This window comes from Augochlora pura, unplaced genomic scaffold (assembly GCF_028453695.1).
Source record: "Augochlora pura isolate Apur16 unplaced genomic scaffold, APUR_v2.2.1 APUR_unplaced_8897, whole genome shotgun sequence".
Lineage (NCBI taxonomy): Eukaryota > Metazoa > Arthropoda > Insecta > Hymenoptera > Halictidae > Augochlora > Augochlora pura.
Window position 1 is genome coordinate 1 of NW_027589720.1, and position 22,186 is coordinate 22,186.

At 34.8% G+C, this 22,186-nt stretch overlaps 3 protein-coding genes across 3 annotated transcripts; 2 read left to right on the forward strand and 1 right to left on the reverse strand.

The window, feature by feature from the left end:
* Positions 1–4: 4 nt before the first annotated feature.
* On the reverse strand, positions 5–21,911 carry LOC144478156 (aminopeptidase N-like; the record flags this gene model as incomplete). The annotated part of the gene is made up of 13 exons (XM_078195888.1): positions 21,694–21,911; positions 13,467–13,839; positions 10,776–11,074; positions 9,030–9,188; positions 5,076–5,375; positions 4,614–4,797; positions 4,339–4,495; positions 3,327–3,408; positions 2,758–2,941; positions 2,465–2,672; positions 905–1,182; positions 424–623; positions 5–17 (listed from the first exon to the last, which is right to left on the reverse strand). Coding segments are annotated over exons 2-13 (2,424 nt in total), but the record flags the coding sequence as incomplete, so codon positions are not given.
* LOC144478157 (uncharacterized) lies at positions 15,058–16,354 on the forward strand. The gene has a single exon (XM_078195889.1). The coding sequence runs from the start codon at positions 15,393–15,395 to the stop codon at positions 16,275–16,277; it is 885 nt and encodes a 294-aa protein (XP_078052015.1). The 5' UTR covers positions 15,058–15,392; the 3' UTR covers positions 16,278–16,354.
* On the forward strand, positions 16,347–18,034 carry LOC144478158 (uncharacterized). Its single transcript, XM_078195890.1, has 2 exons — positions 16,347–16,808; positions 16,884–18,034. The coding sequence occupies exons 1-2, from the start codon at positions 16,347–16,349 to the stop codon at positions 17,265–17,267; spliced, it is 846 nt and encodes a 281-aa protein (XP_078052016.1). The 3' UTR covers positions 17,268–18,034.
* Positions 21,912–22,186: the final 275 nt, after the last annotated feature.

A 22,186-nucleotide genomic window follows, 5' to 3' on the forward strand; every position in this document is an offset into this window, starting at 1 on the left:
TCAAGTTCGGTGCTATTCTGTGAATGAATTACATCAATTACTCCGATTTCATTATGCAATTTCCTTATCATGAGTGATTTATTTTATTTATAAGGTGACGTCGCAAGCTCTGTACGCGAAGAAATTTAGCTCGCCAACCCTTTTTCGAACACTTACTTCAGTAACGTAAAGGGATGTAGCGAAAAGAGTAAAAAAAAAAGAACTAAAACTAATAACTGCAGCATTTAAATATTTTCGGAACCTGCTTCATAAAGAAGATTGTACATTATTTAATGTCGCGATTTATTAATTAAAATGCGTCTTCGTATAAGTTAATATGATCTTAAGGAATAAATCTGTGCTCAAAAATGATAAAAAATATCCAAGTGATAAGTCGAAATTCTCGAGAATAGAATAAAAATAATGAGCACGATTGATACTTACGGATTATTCCTATTTGGATTGGGCATATTGCGCCAATTATAAAACTGACTTCTGGCATTTTGAACGCAGTCTTCGTGACCGAAATTACATGCCCATGTTAGTACATTGATGCGAGTAAATACTGTTAATTGTGGATCATCAGGGTTATCCTTGAAACCGACTTGTTTATACACATTGTCGATCAGTTTCAAAATGTACACCTGCAAACAATTTTTCAATAGTATTTTACTCGTCTGCTTCGTTGTATAATACAGGGTGTCTCAAAATTATGGTACTTCGGGGAAATTAAGGGGAGTTCATTTGAAGCAACTTTTTCCTTAAAAAACATGTAATTACCGGCTTTGAACTATTAACAAAGAACAGCCCGTTGAACTGAGCTTTGACCGCGGGGTGCAACGGGACAAGAGGTGTTATGCTCTGGCTTCTAGCATTTTGGAATCGACTATTAGATATGGTTACAAAAGTATGAATATTTATTTACTCGGAATCCATCGTAGCCAGGCATCTTGATCAGCATGTCGTTTAAGTAATGCATGGCAGTGAAAGCAGACTTCCATGGTAAATATTCAGTCTCGTGTGCCAAGTATGATGTGACATCCAAGGCGGTAGCATAATCTAGTCTTCCAGCTTTAGCTAAGTTTAAGGCATCGTCGATCAACTGTGCTCGATTGATCGTTGATATATCTCTGAATGAATCCTTGTTTAATTGATTAATTATCATCTGCCAATTCGTTCTATCGTAGTTGACTCTGTAGTATCCTAGAAAATCCAATGAAAGTGAACTAGAATTAATGGTGTTTTCGTTACATACTGAATGCAATAACAATTACAACTAATATTAATGCCGAGCAATTAATTACAAATATTAGTTATTTATCAGTTAATTATAAATAGTGTCTCTAATGTATAATATGACAATTATATCGTAACAACAACTTAGTATTGTGTTAGCTGCTGCGACCTAAACAAAAATTTCATCATATTGTCTTCAAAAAATGTAACATATAAATTAAACTTACACGAAACAATAAATAGCAATCATATCTGCAATAGAATTCAGATAAAACCATAACAATAGTTTCCATGTTTTGTACTATTATTTATTACTATCTTCTAATTCAGATTTAAGCATGGCAATTATTTATTAACTTCCCTGTGCTGGGAATGGCAATATTTCGTGTAACAATATGCCTCGATAACATTTTTTAATCACGCTTACTTATAAATCTCTTGTGGTAAATATAGAGCAAATGTGTGCATTAACGGCAGGGGTCTATTAAAAAGTTCCCATCAGTGATAAGGACACATTCATTAATGTAAATCATTGTAAATTTCGTTAATGTAAAATTTTGTGAAACGTTCTCCATATTTATGGATAATATATCCCACAATGGAAGATTAGACTGCAATGATATGGCCATATACATTATAAAACAGGTTTCATAAGATCGCAGATCATATTTTCAAGATAAGCGAGTTTTGCATGGTACGTCACTGCTGTGGACTCCTATTGACCTGATACGTACGCGCCGGCGCTGTCAGCGGGTTGCTATACTTCACGGATATTCCTAATTATTAATAACTTGCAAATGAATAAGAAACGGACATTTTCCTATACTTAAACTTTCTATGCATATTGTTTACAAATTGATTGAATGTCAGAACATTCTAGATTCGTTTTATCCCTATACATTCTACAATTTCTTTCACAGCTGAGTTGATAAGCATTTCTTTTTCCTCAATAATTTCACAGGTAGAACAAGATAACTTTTGTTTCCTGCACGTCTCCATTTACTTTCATCGCTAGAGACATTTGATCTCGGTAGAAACAAATTTCCTTTCGATTCAGGAGAAACAAAGAACATTCGGTAGAACGCGTATAAAATCTCCATCAAAGCATGTTCTACAGTACTACATTATCTTGAGCGACCTTTAGTACCGACTTCATATTTTAATTAAATTAGGTCACAAATTCAAAGAACTTATAATTATAGAATTAGGTGACCTATGCTGCTCGAGTTCTCGACAACTTCTAGCTTACCAGTTTCCTGAACGTTGAAGATTGTCCATTCATTCGGGCCAGCATTCAATTTCGGCAGAACAATCGATTTCTCGGCTTTCATCCATTCGGATGGCTGGGTCTTGTTGAAATCTAATAGTTTTTCAGTTGTATAAGTGATTGGTATCCACCACATCGGTTCAGCCTCCGATGTGGTCTTTACAGTACCATTGTGAAACCGGAAACGTTCCTTAAAATTCAAGAAGTAGGTATTAGAAAGTTGTAGTCAGTGAATACAGAAGATCGTGGCTACGCGCATACTGTTTTCGACGAACCTGCGTTAGCATTGCCGAACCATTCTTGTAATTCCGAATTATCGTGACCACCGGGAATCCAGTTTGAAGTGTCCACGTGTCCATAATTTGCTTTATTGTTACGCTTGTACTTAGGACTTTGTCCTTATGTGCTTGCTTCGTTAGAGCATCCCACAGATCATCCTGTTCTGCGCTTTGATATGCCCTGTTGCAATCATCAAAATCGTAATTAACATGTGCGATTTACAAAATGGTTAAATCATAGTATACTTTAAATATAGTTAAACAGAAGACAGTTTGTATTGAGACTTAATTAGAACTATGTCTCATCCAGACTAAGTTTGTTTAGATCAGCAAAACCTTTTGTATATGGTTTGTTTTACATTCAGCTGGACAAATCTATTGTATAATAGATTGTTCGGATATTAGAGAACCAGATAATCAAGATTCTACTGTACTCTACTAAAAAGCGAATCGAGGAACATGATTGAAGAAGACGATGTTGTTCATAGTCACCGTAAGTTCAGAAAGTGCCAAAATAATATTAATATATTAATAATTAATAGCGTTATATAGATACATCCACTTACTTTCCATTTAAGTAGTTCGTTAATCCTTGTTTGAAGACTTTAGTAGTAAGGAAATGGTCCATCATTCTTATTATGGAAGCACCTGCGTCGATAAGGATTGATATTATAATTAATTCGTGTCATTTGTTATTTGAACGAGAGACTTAGAACCAAATGATTTTAATATCCGTATTACATTAATAAAAGTGTATCGAAACCGAAATAAATACCACTATTGTTCAATTATTTTTTTTTTTCTTAGAGGATTTACGTCGCATGTTCAATTATTCTTTTCCTAACATAATAGATATTAAAATGATCGTGAATTGGAAATAATACGTTTGCGAACCTCATTAATTTTAAGTATATCATAAATACGGTTATAGTGTTACACCCTAATATAAAATTATCAGTATATTTTAGCGCAATAAAATATAACGTAATTACAACTGCAAAGATGGAAATAATCTTTTAATTATCATTGGCAGCTGATCATTGATATCATTGATCTAGTGGCTACAGAGTTACAACAAATTAGTATTAGGAAATAAATTTCCTAGGTGTTGACAAAACTTAAATGTAACTTATAGACAATTATATTTTCGAGCTGACCACAAAGTAGTCTCAGTTTTGTATTGACGAAAAAGCTTTTTTGAATTTTTTATTATTGTTCTTTTCTTACGAAAATACTGGATAACTTTATGGGAAACATTTTTGTGTCAGATGAGCCTAAATACCTTGAAAATATAGTGTTTGTTGCGATGAATACCCTATATATTACATTATACATGTTGGTAATTACTTTGACTTCAGTACTGTAGCGATACTGTATATCAGTTTCGTTATTTGCTAACATTATATCCAAAATAAAATAATATTGGTTCTAAATTTATGCTTAGAAATACCTCGAAAATTATAATAAATTAGGAAAACTGAAAAAATTAACTCGGTATCTATAAAGCTTTCAAAAGAAGTCTCTGACTTGAACAAGCTTTGAACTTTCAACGAACAACTGCACGTATTTATTCAATACCTTTTTCATATGATATCCTATCGAAGATCTCACTAATCTCATCCGGATGTCCAACCTCAATGGATATAGGATGCGAGGATTCCAAAACGTCCAGTCCAAAAACGGTTTGAAGATCATGGACTACAAACTGCTCCAAAACTTTCCAAGTCGGTTCTACCTAAACCAATGAAAAGAATTATAGGTCGGTATGGGAGTTACAGGAAGGCAAGGTATTATGGTCGGAGGCACCGCGGTACGGGCTTGTCAAGTTTTATAGTCGAAGTTGGCCAACTTACTGCGTCCATGCCGACGTATTCGACGTAACTGGCGAACCCTTCGTTCAACCAAAGGTCTGTCCACCAACTCGGAGTTACCAAGTTTCCGAACCATTGATGAGCAAGTTCGTGAGAAACTACGCTCGCCACACGGTGTTTGTTGTTGCTGGTCGAAACTCCGTCTTGGTATAACAAAGCTGTCTCCCTAAAAAATATTAATGTTCGTCAAAAAATTCATCTATCTTTACATGACTACTGTAATACAGAAAATACAACTCTGACTAACATGAAATCAAAATTTTTTTATAATACTTAATTATAATACTTAAAATGTTGTTTTATGTTGCAAGTTATTTACTGAGTATGTATATAATAAAATATATAATCGCTACAATATACAGTACTCTATATACCATATAAATAAAACATGCTCTATTTGAACACCTTACAGAAAGAATTTAAAATTATGGAGCGTTTAATCACCTGTAAGTGATCAAGCCCCAGTTCTCCATGGCACCAGCCGCGAAGTCAGGCAGAGCTACGTTATCAATCTTCGGCAGGGGAAATTTAATTTTGAAGTAATCCTCGAAATACTCGAGAATCTTCGGGCCTATCTTCAAACTGTAGTGTGCTTGATCGATGGCCTCGTTGCGTGCCCAGACTCGAAAATTTCCAGATTCTGATTTCAACATTTTGAAATCGGAAACTATGAAGGCTACCAGGTAGGTTGACATTGGTACCGAACGTTCGTAATGGTCCCACACGTAGGATGGTAATCCTGCCCTAAGAACATAAAATATTATATATTGATATTTATCGTTTTAATACATAAACAATTCGATCATAAAAGATTAATGTTAAAAAATATATTTTCATTAATATATTACGTCCGGAGACTCTATATGATCGTAGCAATCAGTATACTATGGATTTTCATGCATTTTTAGCATATGTAGATTTTTAAAATGCGTGGAAGCATGTGAGTCATTCAAATACAATAGTATTTTTATTTTCATTTTACCATGCGTAATTTTTCATTTTATAATCGAATACATCCTCTAATAACTTTGACATTCATATATTTTATCAAACTCACTATTTCGTGTGAACACTCGAAGTTTCAATATAAATAAACTAAATAATTAACTAAATTATTTTGAAAATTGTTTTCATTTTATGCAATTTCAGAAGTCACTGAGTGAAATCATTGTAAAGAATCCTTTGGTAAAGTTTCAACATGACTTGTACACATGATCGTGCGTCTTGAACAGCTATCACTAGAATAGGGCGTGTTTCGTGTCACGCGCTCGGTGTCGAACACGCCTCAGGACAGAGCCTCTATTTTTAAAATTCAGACCTTAACAAACCTCTTAAAAATTCAACGATCGTTTTCAGCTTCGCAGCCTTTTAGCTTTGGATCGTAAGAATTGATTGAATTCAAAGAAACCTGTAGTAATTACATACTAGACAAAAAACGTTCAAATACTTTAACGACGAATTGTATTGACTATATATAGTAATTTTTACCTTTTTCTATTTATTCAAATCAACAACTTTCTGGAATTTAAAATATAAATGTAGTATCTCATAGAATCGTTCATACATTCGGAGTGTTATAAAGGTACTTTCACCTTGGTGACCCGTTCTACTTTCTTTACAGATATTGAGAAATCTCAGTGCTCAGATTTGTTGCAACTTTCATCGAAACTACTTGAATCCTAAATATTGATGGCATATATCTTCCAGTATTCTTATTTCGCATTTTTACATTGTATTTTACATTGTTTCATTTCATCTACTTACAACAGAGCAAGCGAATCTTAAAATATGAATTTTGATTGACGAAAATTGAAAACTAACGAGAAATATTTGATTTTAATATTACCGAATCTATTAAATTTAATTGTTTTAAATTGTGTACTTATAAATTACTGAAATTAAGGTATAATATATTCAATTACGAGTTCACATATTGTACAAGACAAACGAAAATTGAAACTGCAAAAAGGAAAGGAATACGAATGTTTCTAAAAGAGATAATAACATGAATTGCATTGTTCTACTTGACAACTTTTGGTTGATGGGATGACAACGCAAAGTAGATTAGAGGCGCGAGAGAAAGAGGTTAAAGACGTCGAATTCCAACGCAGCAATAAATCTAAGCGTGGCACAAACGTCACAAAATTGTGATTGTCATGTATGAAAAATGTAAAGCATGCGATTTTAATACTGGTGACTATGAAGAACAAACATTATCCTAAATGTAATCGGTAGCATCGATTAATTCATAGATTAACATTTAATGGAAGATTCGTTGTCAATACTCGATATTATTTAATTGTTACAATAAAATTGTAATTGTTATGAAAAGAGTGAAACAATACCATACATATTACATTTATTTACATATATGAAAAATCCAATTCTAATTAATGCTTATGGCTATAAAATAAGGTATTAAACACATGTTGCTTATACTTAATGTACCAAGACGAAAATAATATGAACTTTCATTTTTAAAACACACTGATGAATCTTTTGAGGTAATAGTTTCTAATATTTTTTTCTATTCCCTAAAACAAGTATCATAATCAAGCCTATCAAGTTATTATCTACGTATCTCTAGATCTTATTTGTAAATGTAATTTTTATATCTAAATCTTGTTAGTAACATGCATCGGGAGGTTGAAAGAGTGATTATAATTTAAGACAGGATTTTACAATCCTGCTTTGTAAAAAAGATATTATCTTAATTTTCTAAAATTTTAACGAGAATTGGTTCGGTATGAATTTAACGATAGAAATTACTATTATAACAGTTGAAATGCTATCCTCGTCTGTGTGCAATATACTGGAAATGTGTAAACAGTAACCTTGCATGAACTTTATGAGTCATTGTGTCTGCAATGACACATTTACAAGGAACATTACCCAAGTGTGACACACGAACACTGACGGGACCTTGCGCTTAGGTAGTGTATATGAAAACATTCAACTTGCACTACGTTTAGCGATTCACGTTCGCGTTATGGAAGTGAGATTGTTTTTCAGGGTTTAATGTATGGAAGATTTTCTAACAGATAATCAACATCTACTACATAGTAAAAACCAATTTTAAACATAAAGAATTTTTAGCTTCAACTTAGATATAATTAAACTAGCCCGTGGACATTTTGCAATGTGAAAACTGGTTCCATAAATTGTAAACAACAGGAAACAAATAGCAATTTTATTTGCTGTTTACTAATTTCAATATATCGATATTCTGAAATCTAAAAAATCTGTTTGTTATCGTCTTATTTTTATCACAAATGAAGAATAAATAAAACAGGAAAATCAACATAACATATTCGAATTTAAAGATTTGTAATAATTAGAAATTTTCAGATATAATATCTCAATAGTCTACTTGGACAATTTTTATTTACCAGAAAAGCCACAATCCAATGACTACAAGGATCTGCTTTAAATAAAAAGTAACAATATTATTAAGCAGCCTTACGTTGAGCAATTACCAACATGTGATGTCTATATTGCAACCACATATGAATTAGCATTATCAATTATTACATAGACGTGAAAATTGCATGCTGTAGAAAACAATTTTTTTCTTCAATACTGTGATGATAATACGAGACGTAAATGTCTTTAAATATTTGTTTTACAGCAGCAGACACGTAAACAAAATTTTGTTAACACCACCAGGGTGTACCAGATTGTTACCGATAACCAAAGAAAATATGTTACTTTATAAATACTGTTATAATTAAAAGATATTTTTAAGATACGTGAAGGATAATATTCTAAGTAATGATAACTGTTAAGTACATCGTTGCTGTATATCATTTGTCTGCTAAATGCTAATGGGATTTTGTAAATTATTTGGTCTAACAAACGAGAAGCGTCGTGGAACAATTAGCCGCACGAATCGTCTTACACAAACAACTTAATTATACGCTTCTTGTAGATTCTAGAAATTAATCCTCCGTTTCATTCGTGCCAATTACGCGCGTACTGTGTTCATTTAACATTGAACGAACTGTTACGGAATTTAGATATTTTTCCAGACAATTTTCTAACGATTAAATCGATTTCTAATTATTAGTCAATAGATATTGGCATCTAGTCATGGCAAATTATTTTCTTATAACATTTTATAAATCCCATAACCTTGCCTAAGAAATTACATACTATGTTACACTTTCCTAATTAGAATATCTAGATCCACGTTACGATAATTACATAGAAATTAACGTTGGCGACAGCGGTCATTCACCAGATTTTATATTACGTTATTTGGATGTATCTATATACCTAACATAGTATTAACAATTGTTAGCGATAATGTAACTAAAGTATGGCGTTAGAAGGTTGACGTGGCCCGCTAAAACTTCATCGTAACACATAAAAATTGATTGGATGATTGTGAACACTCACACTGGCATCGGCTCTTCCTTTCTTGGCATGTTCGCTATAGACGTCATGTTCGTCGGCCTGGCGATGCTGATCTGGAAACGAGCTTTCAAAGCCGGCTCGTCGAAGCAAGGAAAAGCACGTCGTGCATCCGTCGCTTGAAATTGAGTGGTGGCGATCCATCTGTAATAGAAAACCGAGGGGAACTTTAGTAAACAGCCATTGGGAAAGCCTTGTTTACACTTCTATGGACTCCGTCCAAACTCATCCCATGACGATACCCCTGGCTACCGCAGCTATCAGAGACAAGAATCGCGAGACAGACACTCTTCTATTCAACAGGGTCGCGGTGCTTAGGGAGGCTATGTTGAACTGTGCAAATTCGCAGACATTTCCCGCACCGAAAAGAAATGCCGTTGCAAGTAGAAGTTCCGTCGAAACGAGCTGCACCAGGTGGAATCTTCTTTACTTTTAAGAGAGACTTTCATCGTTCCTTTTTGTATAAAATATCGACTTTTTCCAAAGTCCTACAATATAGCGTTTTAGCAATTTGTCTATAGAATTTACAGAATTCTCTAAAGATACTAGTGATTTATTTATCAATTAATGTCCCCCCGGGCTTACAAAGAATGCCCCCGGGGGTATTGCAATTCCACCGCTATTTCGCGGTCGCTAAAATGTCAAATAAATAAATAAAAAGTAAATAACAAAAATAAATTATTATATATAATGTGGCTAATTAAAATAAAGAATATATAAGAAAAAGTATATAACAATAAATAATATCAAATATATGTAAGTAGTAAAAACAATAGAGAATAAAAAGTGTATATAAAATAATATAATTAAATAAATAATAAAAGCGTATAAATAAATAACATAATGGACATGACGCATAAATTATTAACAATAAAATCTGACTGAGATACTTTCTGGGTCCATTACATTTGTCGCTTCTCGGCTCTCTAAAATTTTGCTAGGGCGCGGTCCTTCGGGGTGGGGGGGGGGGGGGGGGGGGGGGGGGGGGGGGGTGATCTGAGGGTGGATCTTCTATCAGGGCCTCCTCATCTTAATTCTACATTAAGGTAATGTCTTCAAGATTATCGAAATAGTTCGATATATTTAGGTGCAGCTTCTGTGTTTATCTCGAGACGTTTCAGATGATCGATATGATCGAAAAGAATTTTATTTACTATTTATTCACTAATCAACTTGACATTTTCCTTTTCGATTCCAAAGAAGGATAAAAAAATATCTACAGAATTTTAAACGTGTATTTTTGTTCCAACAAAGTTTTATCATACATTTTTTATACTCTATTTTTTAAGGTACTTGAATGTACTATTTAATACTGTAAGAACTTCAACTGCTTACATAAAGTCTCACTGAGCTTTTTACAGAGCTTTGAGGAACTCGAATATCTCCTAAATTTATAAACATCTGGATAAAATGCGTCCGTTTATTATAAAACCTCGATTAACAAATCTTATTACAGCTGTTCGAATTTTATTTTTGATCATACTGCACCGCTATTGGTGAGATAGTTTACATGTCAAAATCAAATTAATACAATGTTTGCTTACAAATTCGAACTGTATTATTGAACCGTAATAAAAGATTTCAGAAAATATAATTTCATAAATCAAATACCTTTGCTTTATATCTTTACGTTTCATCGAAAACGGTAAAATTAAAGTCAATGTTTATGTTACCTACATCAGGAGTTACGCAATCATAGGTTTGTACGTTTTAATCGGCGAGGGTATTTACCTGATCTCGTTGTCAACGGTGTAGGAGCTCCTGTAGAAGCCTTGCAAGTAATCGTTCAAATAACCAACAAACTTGAGATGCACAAAGTACTGCTTGCCCCCTTTCAACGTGTCTGAGGTTTTAATCACGTGAAACTGCCGCTCGGTGTCGTTCCTCTGCTCGACTATCCCGATCGCTTTGGTCGCGTTCCTCGTGGCTGAATATTCTCTGATATTCGTGAAACTTTCATCGATGTCCATGCTGACCGCATGCAATGTCACATTTTTCGTGTCCTCGGTCACGTTCACGAGTATCTTCACCTAAAAGCGTAATTACTTTCTTGCAATTTATGGTCGACACCACTGGCCACGCCATAAACCACCGATGAGACTATGCGTTGACGACATGCAATATGCAATTACTTAGCTTTGCGCTATCGCAAGTATTTTTAGAAGTACCGAACGTTAACATGTCGAATGTCATGGGGGTGGGCCGGCATTGCCAACATTATTAGTAACATAATTCGAATAAATTTCAGTGCATTAAAATTTTTCATTATTACCACCGTCATTGAAATGGTGTGAACAGCACCTGGAAGACGAATGCGTCTATCATGATTGCGTAATAATAAATTACACGTACTAAGAAATTCATGTTGGCCAGGCGGGCAAACCATGTAAAATTAGCGAGGCATTCAACGTGTTAGAATTGACTATTGGCTATTTCCTGATAACGATAACGGTACTCCATTCATTCCGATTTTGCGCGACTGCTTTTCTCACTATACCGCAGATGTTTCCACAATTTCTCACGTTTCCCGATTATGTTAGGCAAATCAGAATAAGAAGAGAATATATTTTACCAATCCAATGGTTCTCTATTGTCGAGAGAATGTGAAACTGTAATTCATCTTACATAATTGAAGTTATTTGTTGTCATATATTTTGTGAACTTAAGAATGCGATATGTGTATAAAGAATAAATAGATCAATCATTTTCCACAAAAACATTTTTATAATTTCATAACTTCTAAAACACATTTCTTCGTATACTCATTTTTTGTGTTTTCTACACATTCTCCTCTGTATCATTACCAACTAATTCATTGTTTTTGAATTCGTAATATCAACTCAATTATATCATAATTCGTAATTAATGTGATATAGTTACTTAGCATTATCTGATCGTACTCCAATTGCAATTATAAATTGATTTGTAATTTAAATAAACACAGATCTGAATTACAAATAACAATGTGATTAAAATACAACGTTTGTAACTATAATTCCTTAAATGATATAATAGTAATACTTCACATTTTTTATTTAAGTTGACGAAGATGTAACTGGAGCTGAATTGTACAGATATTTATAAAGTACTGGCAAACAATTCATTTAAATGAGAGGAATCCGTAGCAATAGAAAAAATTATAGTAAAAACCAGCATTTCTTTACGATAGTAATTTAATGGGAAGCAAAATTATCCCGATACTTGATTATCCGCCGCTTCGTCTACATCTTATGAAACAAAGTGCTTTTCAATTTGTCACGACAATCGATTTCCTCATTCCTCGGATGAAGGAAAGAAATAAAACGGTGTGCCACTGAAAACAATGCTCCCCATTGTTCGATTATTCTATAGTTGATTGCATATCCATATTACGAAGTACAACCACCCGGAACACTTCTCTTTGCATGCATAATATTTCTTGACTCGGCATCGTTTACGTAAATAAGTTACTTTATAAAAGAGTAATTGACTTGAAAGACAAAAAGTAATCGCTCTCTTCCTATAGATTGAATTTTGCACAGAAATAAACACAATTCTGGTCGAAAAGATACGAAGCCAATTCTAGTATAGTATCATTCACACTTTGCGAACAGTTACGTAATTAGGAAATCAATATAAATTCCATGTTTGTTTCTTTTTCATCTAACAGGAACAAGTGGTTTCGAGAAAGTATATTTTTATCGTTTTAAGAACATCCCTATTAAATGCAACTGCGTAATCGTATAAAATCTAGACAAATTACACGATTATTTAAAGAAAACAATTAATACAATACTAAAATGCACGAATTCGTAATATTTGCATACTATATCCATCTTATCTTTAAGCACGTCTATTCGTATGTAACGAAATGTGTCATTCAATTTTTCTATTGCTTATTAGTAGACTGCACATTTCATAAAGTGTTAAAAACTAATAGGTATCACAAAAAGCAGTCAAAAAAATCAGATATATTTAACATTATTACATTATGTGCGATTGTTTAAAACTATTGAAGGGAAGATATTTCACTATTTCTTATAACTGAGGCATCGAGAACAAAAACATCTTAACTCAAATTAATGATTTTTTGAACATGAATAGGTTACTACTTTTAAGAAAATTTATGTGGGAAAATGTGGTGACACAATTTATGTGTGATTCAATTTATAAGGAAAAATGTTCAAACACATAGTTAGAATTTTTACATCCACTATTATTTCTACATATACTATTGTTTTATACTACTATTGTTATACTATTGTTTATTATTGTTGTATACTACATGTACTATTATTTCAAGAATGGCGCACAACTGAACGGTGTTTAATAATAGATGCTTTTAGCCCATTTCAAATCATGTTCGACACAGTGGGAAGTAAAAGCAACAGTGATTTCCTCGACGCAAGACGAGGTCGTTTAAAAGAGGAAGTGTATGCGTACCTCGCCATGGTAAGTGAAGTTTCCCTCCCATATAAACGGTATCAACCTCAGCTCGTAGCTATGTGGTAGCACCGATCTGGGCAATCTGACGTCCAGTTTCTTCTTGGCTGAAAAGTCCGTGGGGAACATGCCGCGCGGCTCGTATACGGAATTCCTGAGATCATTGCACGATTTAACGAGCTTTTCCTCCAGGCACGGGGCGAAATGATAGACCAACAGTCCCGTCACTACCACGGCCGTCAGGAATGCCGCGCCCAGAAGGAAACCACCGCAAGGTGACACCGTGCATCCTCGTTTCCGGCCGAATGTGGTCGTGTGATGATCGTCCATCATTCCTAAAACCTCGCGAGACTGGGTCATATCATGTGAAGACCTGAAATCATTCAAATACCATACACGTTATGTTTGCTTCGCTACCTTCATTTCAACGGTTGGGTAAATTTCTATTATTACTATTAATAAGCTGCGAATTTTATGCATTCATGGCAAAATTGAGTAAGGTAAAAATACAGAATGCTTTGAACGATGTTACGATAATAGATCTTTTTATCTCAATTACAATCTGAAATAATGAAAATATTAAATGAATTTCAAATTATCAATGAATTATTGTTAATCTATTAGAATGATTGAAGAAAGAGAAAACGTTCTGTTTAGTTTTTATTTTTTGCAATTAATGCAATTTTTATTTCACACAACTTTTTTTCGTTAATCATTGCGATTAACATGTTTATATAAATAACCATTAATCATCATTTCTTTCTACGAAAATATGTGAATGTACATGCAATTACTTCTGTTAAGTAATTAATCATGTACATAACACTGATAGGATTCCCGTGTACCTTAATCAAAATCAAAGTATTTAAAATTTTTGGCTGTACTACAAAAAACATGATGAAAAATTATTTATTACAATATATTAGTTTTAGTTTCTAAAATAACAATACCGTTTGCGTTGCGTCTATTGTATCGATTACGATTATTACAATCTCATATTACTTGTAACCTTTTATATATTGTCATGTGACGATTATAATATCGTACTAGCTATATAGTTTTTCAATATCCACTTCATTAATAATTCAGACATATATTGTATGATCTATAGGAAATGTATCTATTGGAAATGGGTGTTTAAATACATTTAAACTAAGATATAGTTTTAAATAAAAGAAAGTTTATTCTACGACGCGTGAGGAAGCTCTTTTCTGTGCAGATGCTTTTCAGCGACTGACCGTGGCCTTTTTGGAACCCCGAAAAGAAAACTCGGGTCCCCTCGTAATTCGAAACTGTTATGCTTGTGCCTCACAAGGCCAAGCACTTATACGAGGTGTATATTCTCCTATCTTAATTTCCATCGCTTCTAAGAACATTAATTTGTTTTTGCCCATGCACAAATATCGAATTGTGTTGAATTAGCAATCTTTATACCGTCATGAATATTACAGTGTTCGTAATAATACAATACTATAAAATGCTAAATATTAAATGTATAAATGTTTAATATTATTAAATCGAATACACCGTTTAAATTGCAAATAAAATGATTTCTCACATAATTTCCATTGAGTATTGTAACAAAGTACGGAGTTCATCGACCCAATTTCCAATGAACGAAGGATGTTTAGGTTTGGAGATAAGCGTTGGCAATAGGGGAGACGCTAACCTAAACACATAGGACGAGAGGAATTGGGACGACGGCAGAAAGAGTTTGATCGTCGGCTGAAGCAGAGCTATACTGAACAATTTAGAGAACGACTACACATATATTTAACAATAATTTTTATAGTTTCATCATTTTAATATATATATAACAGTTCAGAAGTGGGATAGATTCACGTGTTGAGCGTCGACCTGGTTGTTCGAAAACTCGTCTTCGAGTGAACGATAAATAAATTTGACGAAGTGGTATAAAGTGGTGACATGTCGAGGAAAGTCGATAGGAGACGATCAGAGTCGCTGGACAATCATGTACGAGAGCGAGTCCAAAAATCGAGCCGACATCGTAGGCAGCGATCTCGAAGTCCACGTGAAATAGAGAAACTCAGGGACTCGGTTACGGAATCGCAGTCATCCACCCACAGGAACCGATCTAGAGAAGGACGTCTGGACGGAGGAAGTAGTTCGAGTATGGGTGACGGTACCTCGAGGATTGGTGAGTCCGATATTGCGAAATTGACAGCAGCTTTGGCGGACGCTATTCGAGCAGGCTCTAAACGTGCTAAGCGGGTCACGAATGATAATATTATACCGGGTTTTGATCCTGAGGTTAGAGACGCGTCGGTGTCGGAATGGCTACGAAAGATTAATGAAGTGGCAGTAGTTTGCGATTGGGAGGAGACGGACAAGGTATTTCACGCAGTAGGTAAATTGCAAGGGATTGCTAAACAGTGGTACGATGGTCTTACGAGTCCTCCTTTGGTGTGGGAAGTATTTTCGAACCTGATTAGCACTCAATTTGCCGGGGAGGAGAATTTTGGCAAACTTTTAGAAGTTGCGGTCGGATATAAAAGTGTACCGGGGCAAAGTTTGCAGGCGTATTGTTTTGAGAAAATTAAAAGAATTAATAAATTAAATCTGGTCGTGCCAGAAGAGAAGATAGTCGAGTACGTGGTGCACGGCATTCATGACGATAACATTAGAATGAGTTTAACGGTGGCCAAGAAAAAAACAATCCCCGAACTAACGAATTGTTTAGATTCACTCACAATTGAATTAGCTAATAGATCGAATGTTGTTAAGGGGAAAAGAGATTTCTATAACCGGGAAGGTACGCAGGAAAAGGAAAGAGTGAGAGAGCATGACTAGACAGGGAAGGGGCATTTCGCGGTCGAGGGAACGTTAGAAAAAGTGCGGGAACATTATTGGTTCAAGGGGATGAGAAGATTCGTTAATCCCGGTGGAAAAAAGCCAGGATTATTACATCCCATAGAAAAAATAGCTGTGCCATTCCACACCGTGCATCTTGACCACGTCGGGCCTTTTGTTCGTAGTCGAAAAAAGAATACCCAGATTTTAACTGTTATTGATGGATTCACTAAATTTTGTATACTTGAGTCTGTTTGTGACACTTCATCCAAGAACGTTTTACGCGTGCTGAGTCAAGTAATCGCAATTTTTGGGGTACCGTCTCGCGTCATTACCGACAGGGGGTCGGCTTTTACCGCAAGATCATTTGAAGCTTTTTGCGTTGAACACGGCATAAAGCATGTGTTAAATGCGGTGGCTACACCACGGGCAAACGGGCAGTGCGAGAGACTGAACCGTACTCTGCTGAGTTCACTTGCAGCTACTTGTGCTGGGGAAGCAGAGGATAAGTGGGACGATAAGGTGAAACAGGTACAAAGCGCTATGAATTGTACTACCAATAGGACCACTCGCAAGTCTCCGACGCAGCTGCTGTTTGGATTTAAGCCACGTAGTTTGGCAGGAGCCAAACTATTAGCGGATATCCAGGATACACTGGATCAGTTGGATCTGCAGGAAATACGTGAAGCTGCAAAAGCTGCCACGGATGCGGATCAGGAGAGGCAGAAAAAACGTTTCGACGCGAAACGTTATGCACCTCCGAAGTATGCAGTAGGAGATGTCGTGATGGTTGCTGCCAAACCTGGAGCGACAGGGGAAAGCCGAAAATTACTGCCTGTAGCGAAAGGGCCGTTCAAGGTGACTGCGGTCCTACCTAACGACCGATATGAGGTTCTCGACCTTCGGGACATGAGGAAGGCACATAACAGTCGTACTGTGGTCGCTGTCGATAGCATGAAGCCTTGGGTTACATTCGATGCCACCCAGTAGACGACGGTGAGTTTGTAGTGGGCAAGTCCTAGCTACGGTATTCGGTGCAGTAGCACTTGGTCGACGAGTCTGTTACCCTGAGCAGTAATTTCGGGTCAGAATTACTTGTGCGTGACGGGTGCAGGCGAGGCCGGGACCCAGGTCGAGTTCGGGTCATCCTAGAGTAGGGAGTGGTCAACTCTACTCGGTAAAGATACCCGAGCGGAGGCCAGGACAGGTAGTCGGAGTCAGGACTGATGGGGTTGAAATGACCGGTCGCTCATTCAGCTTTTCTCAGTCTCTGGCAAGGCTAGCGATCGTAGTTTTGTTTGGTTATTATTTTGTTTATCTATGTCCAATGCATGGTATTTGTTCTGGTTGACTGGGTATTTGTATAGATGGGGAATTGACTTTCAGACAGGCGTGATCACCCTGCGTCGCTGCCTGTAGTCCCAATCGGTCAAGTACCGTATGGTTAACGAATTTATGGTTGGTACTAATTCTGTTTCGGTGGGTTACAGGATACATTCAATGGTTAACAAGGTGAACCTATACCTATATACCTATATTATTATATATATCGCCGAGGACGACGAGATGGTCAGTTTGGCCGAGTGTAACAAAGTACGGAGTTCATCGACCCAATTTCCAATGAACGAAGGATGTTTAGGTTTGGAGATAAGCGTTGGCAATAGGGGAGACGCTAACCTAAACACATAGGACGAGAGGAATTGGGACGACGGCAGAAAGAGTTTGATCGTCGGCTGAAGCAGAGCTATACTGAACAATTTAGAGAACGACTACACATATATGTTAGCGCAACGTATTTTTTAAAGAGAATTCGGGATAAAGACGACCGAACGATGGTCGGTCGTCGATGGATTTATGGCAGGGTTCAAGGATGCACGTGGCCCGGAGGGTAAGCGAGACTAAACAGTCCTGGCGATATGCGACGCGACGGCTGATGACCGCAGTGGGTCTCCCAGCTATCGAGTGTTGAGCCATTGACTGTTTATGGAAAATGTGTTTAGAGAAGGCAAGCAACCGTCGTTGCATTGCCAAAGAATGAAACTCTGTTCTTGGAGGATCTGGCCACGGAGTGGGGAAAGCACAATTGCTTTTTGGTAAGAGGACGGTGTTGGACCGCACGGCACTTACCCCAGAACCTTGGAAAAGAGCAGTCGTCTCGAATAATTAGCACAATATTTCTAACATATATTTAACAATAATTTTTATAGTTTCATCATTTTAATATATATATAACAGTATGGGATACTATAAAGATTTCTAGTGAAACCACCGTGTCCCATTCTTCAGGCCCAGGTAAACATTACATATTAGCATCTATGTTGAAATATACGAAGGCCGTCATTGGATCATTGTTCTGGAGAAACTTCCTGCCCAGGGTAAACAGTGTGAAGGTAACCGGTCATTAAAAGTAATTTCACGTTCACAACAAGCGCGTCAAGGAAAGGAAACGTCCAGAAAGGATCCTTGCAATTACCTGTCGCCTCTTATTGGCAACGAATCAATTAAGTAGGTGTTGCAATCTCAACGGAATCAATCTAAGGGACCATCGATCGATTCGGTCACCGATAATGAATTCTGGTGGTGGCCACTGCTATTGCAGCAAGTAGTCGAGACATTTACCTTATATTTAATACAACAAATGTATACAGAATATCTAATGTACAAAATTAGATCTACATATCTTTAGTGACTATTTTAAGTATCAATTAGCGTCAGACGATTTTTTAAATCTTCTTTAAATTTGTTAAATATATTTAACAAATAAGGCGAGAAACAAGAGATTACGTTTCAGAAAGTAGAATATTAATTACTGATAGAAGTTGCTGGATTAACTATTTTGTTTGTTATTAATAAACGTTGTCCGAAGTTGTGGGATCGATACCACTAAATTGTATTACTTATATCGTTATCTGATTATAATCTTATAAAATTTATCTGAATAAATACTGATAATTTGACTGTAATTACTAACTTTGGTTTATTAATAAACTTTAACTCTTTCTAGTTCCTTTATTATGTTTTTAAATTTCATATAAAATCAAACGGGTTACGAATCAGCGCTTTTAATTCCTGCTTCACAAATCGGAGTAAATCTAGTTTTTTTTTTACTTGCAAATTTGTTGTTAATTTATATGTAAAAGTTGATTATGTGTTTATTCCGTTATATAAATTTTATTATACCGATATTAGTTAACCGAGCTATAAAGGATTAGTAGAAATAATTATAGACTAAGCACTTTTCATATTTTTAGTAAAATCATTATAAATTCTACATATATACATTCTCTATTCCTCTATTATTGACTGAATAAATACAAACATTAATAATGGTATTGAGGAATTTCATTTTTTTACTAGACTAAAGAAGTTTAAATATTTCGAAGTACGTTAGAATATTGATTAATTCCGAAACAATTACTAAAACACAAGTGCCCTGATAATAGAACAATTACTTAACCAAACTATATTATATATGTTATAAATAGTGTATAATATGTATTATGAATAGTATTGTTATAATACATATTATAAATAATATTGTTATAATACCTATTATAAATGATGTTATATATAAATCGTGTAAAATCAATCTATTTACGTGAACAATGTATTTGTGTAATGAAGAATTTATGTAGCAAGATTGGGATAATCGAGATTCTCTTATATGGAAATAAATATTATATTACATTAATACGCATTAATATATGTATACAACTGACAGCACGGCGTTTCCTCACACTGATATCAGAATACGGCATGTTAGTTACCATAAAAACTTCTCAAGAGTAGTTCGCCACGGTGAGGTGTTGCAACACCGATTACGTTCATTCGAACCTCTTACTTTTTATGCTATGTCGAACTCTCTCCCTCTCCCTTTCTCTTATTGTTTTAACCTGACTAGAATATTTTCTCTTATTACGAGTACCCCATACAGCATATACATATATACCTTGGGATATACATATATGGTATCAAATTGTGAGGAAAAACCTTTTTCGGAATTGTGAAACTTAAGGCAAAAGGTAGAACTGATTTAACCAAGGTAGCTTAGTAAATTATTCGGCTTTTCCATAGTCACATTCCGATGGCGCAACTGCTGATACTATAAGTAGACAGCGGCTCTATATGATATATAGAAACTGTGTACTTCGATCGCACTAAACGACAGTCGAATAAATATGTATATGTTCTGCTAATGAATTTAATAACATGACAACAATTGTAACAGTACTTTGAATCATAAAAATGTTCACTCATTTTTTTCTTATAAATACATGATATCTGTTGTCTATACATATATAAGAAAGCATTTTACAATAAAATTGTATGAAAATACGATTAATCAATTCAATGAAGTATATATAATCTATCCCTTTTGTTATTAGATAGTGCATATTCGAGTGCAGATTTTCCATAAAATTTGTATACAGATTTGAAATAATAGAACGGAATATAATTGATTTATTGCTCCGTTGTTTTACAACAATAAATTCTCCTTATCTGTTGTGATTAATATAGTGATCTCAGATTTATCAGCTATATAAAGTTTAGTTTAAATCGTAATAAAAGAAGTATGTATAGAAGAAATAGTTAATTAAGCAACATTTCAATTTCTACATATTAAAATGCTTTGCAGGTTATCAAAGATAAGGTCAATGACAAAATAAATGGATAAAGTTTGCAAAAGGTCGTTCATGTACTCAAATTATATTTAACAATTAATCAAACAATATAAAAATTGAACCCAATAAGGCAGGGAAACATATTTGAAATTTTTTATTGCAGGAAAAGAAAGCTAAATAGAAATGGATTTTTTATATTAACAATAACAATACTTTATAAATAATAAAACAGTAATATTATATTGTTCTGATGTTTTTTTCTATGTTGCATTCCACTTATTTCTTTTTATTACAAATACAGAAAATACTCAGTCTACCTATAAGAAGTCTGATAAAGAAATTCAACAATATTGAATACGACATTCAAGAGATTATAATAGAATGAAGAAGAGTAATAACTAGGCCGCGGATCTTTATGCAAAACAACAATATTCTAAGTTCATTGCGTAGAATATATTACATGCAAATATCTATCTTCTTAAATTCTTCCACAGTCTTTGCAGTTTAACATTTCACTTATTCATTTTTGCCACAAATCCATAGATTTACAAAATATAAAAATATATAGAATAATTTATAATTTCCTTAAACAATGTTCAGTAAGAATTTAAAAATTAATAATAGTGACAGGTAAGAAAGCAATATCAATCTATCTGGTTGAAAGCATTAATGAATAAATAAATAAATAAATGAAATATATTATGTTATATTTAAATATATATCATATTTAAATAATTAACAGAGACGTAAAAAGTGATTACGAAACGACTATTTTATTCACTTCGTTTACCTACCATGCACAGTCACCCGTTATTTCTCCCAATTGAGTAGATACGGAAAAACTTTTTTAATCGGTCGAACAACTTTGACCGAAAAATTAACAATCACCAAACGTTTGCAAATTGTTTCTTTGAGACATTGGATTCGAGTTAGAAATGGATTAACGCCGAGGAATTACAGAGAACGAAGATCGACGCGAATCGGCGCGAGAAAGTTCCACACCATGCGGTGGTTAGCGCGCGACTGGCAAGGATCTCGTAGCATTCCGGCTTCGTAACTTCCTCCATCCTCTCCTTGCCAGCCGAGCTTCCTGTTCTCCCCATCGCTCGCTCGTCGAGCCTCTCGTATCACCTTCCGTAACCTTACATCCTTCCACCTGCATACCGTCTTCCGGATCCTGCGAAATCGTACGATCGACAGGACGCCACAGGTATGACGAATCCTGACACCAACCACACCATTTTCCCCTGATTGATCGCTTTATTATTATTATACCAATGATCTCAT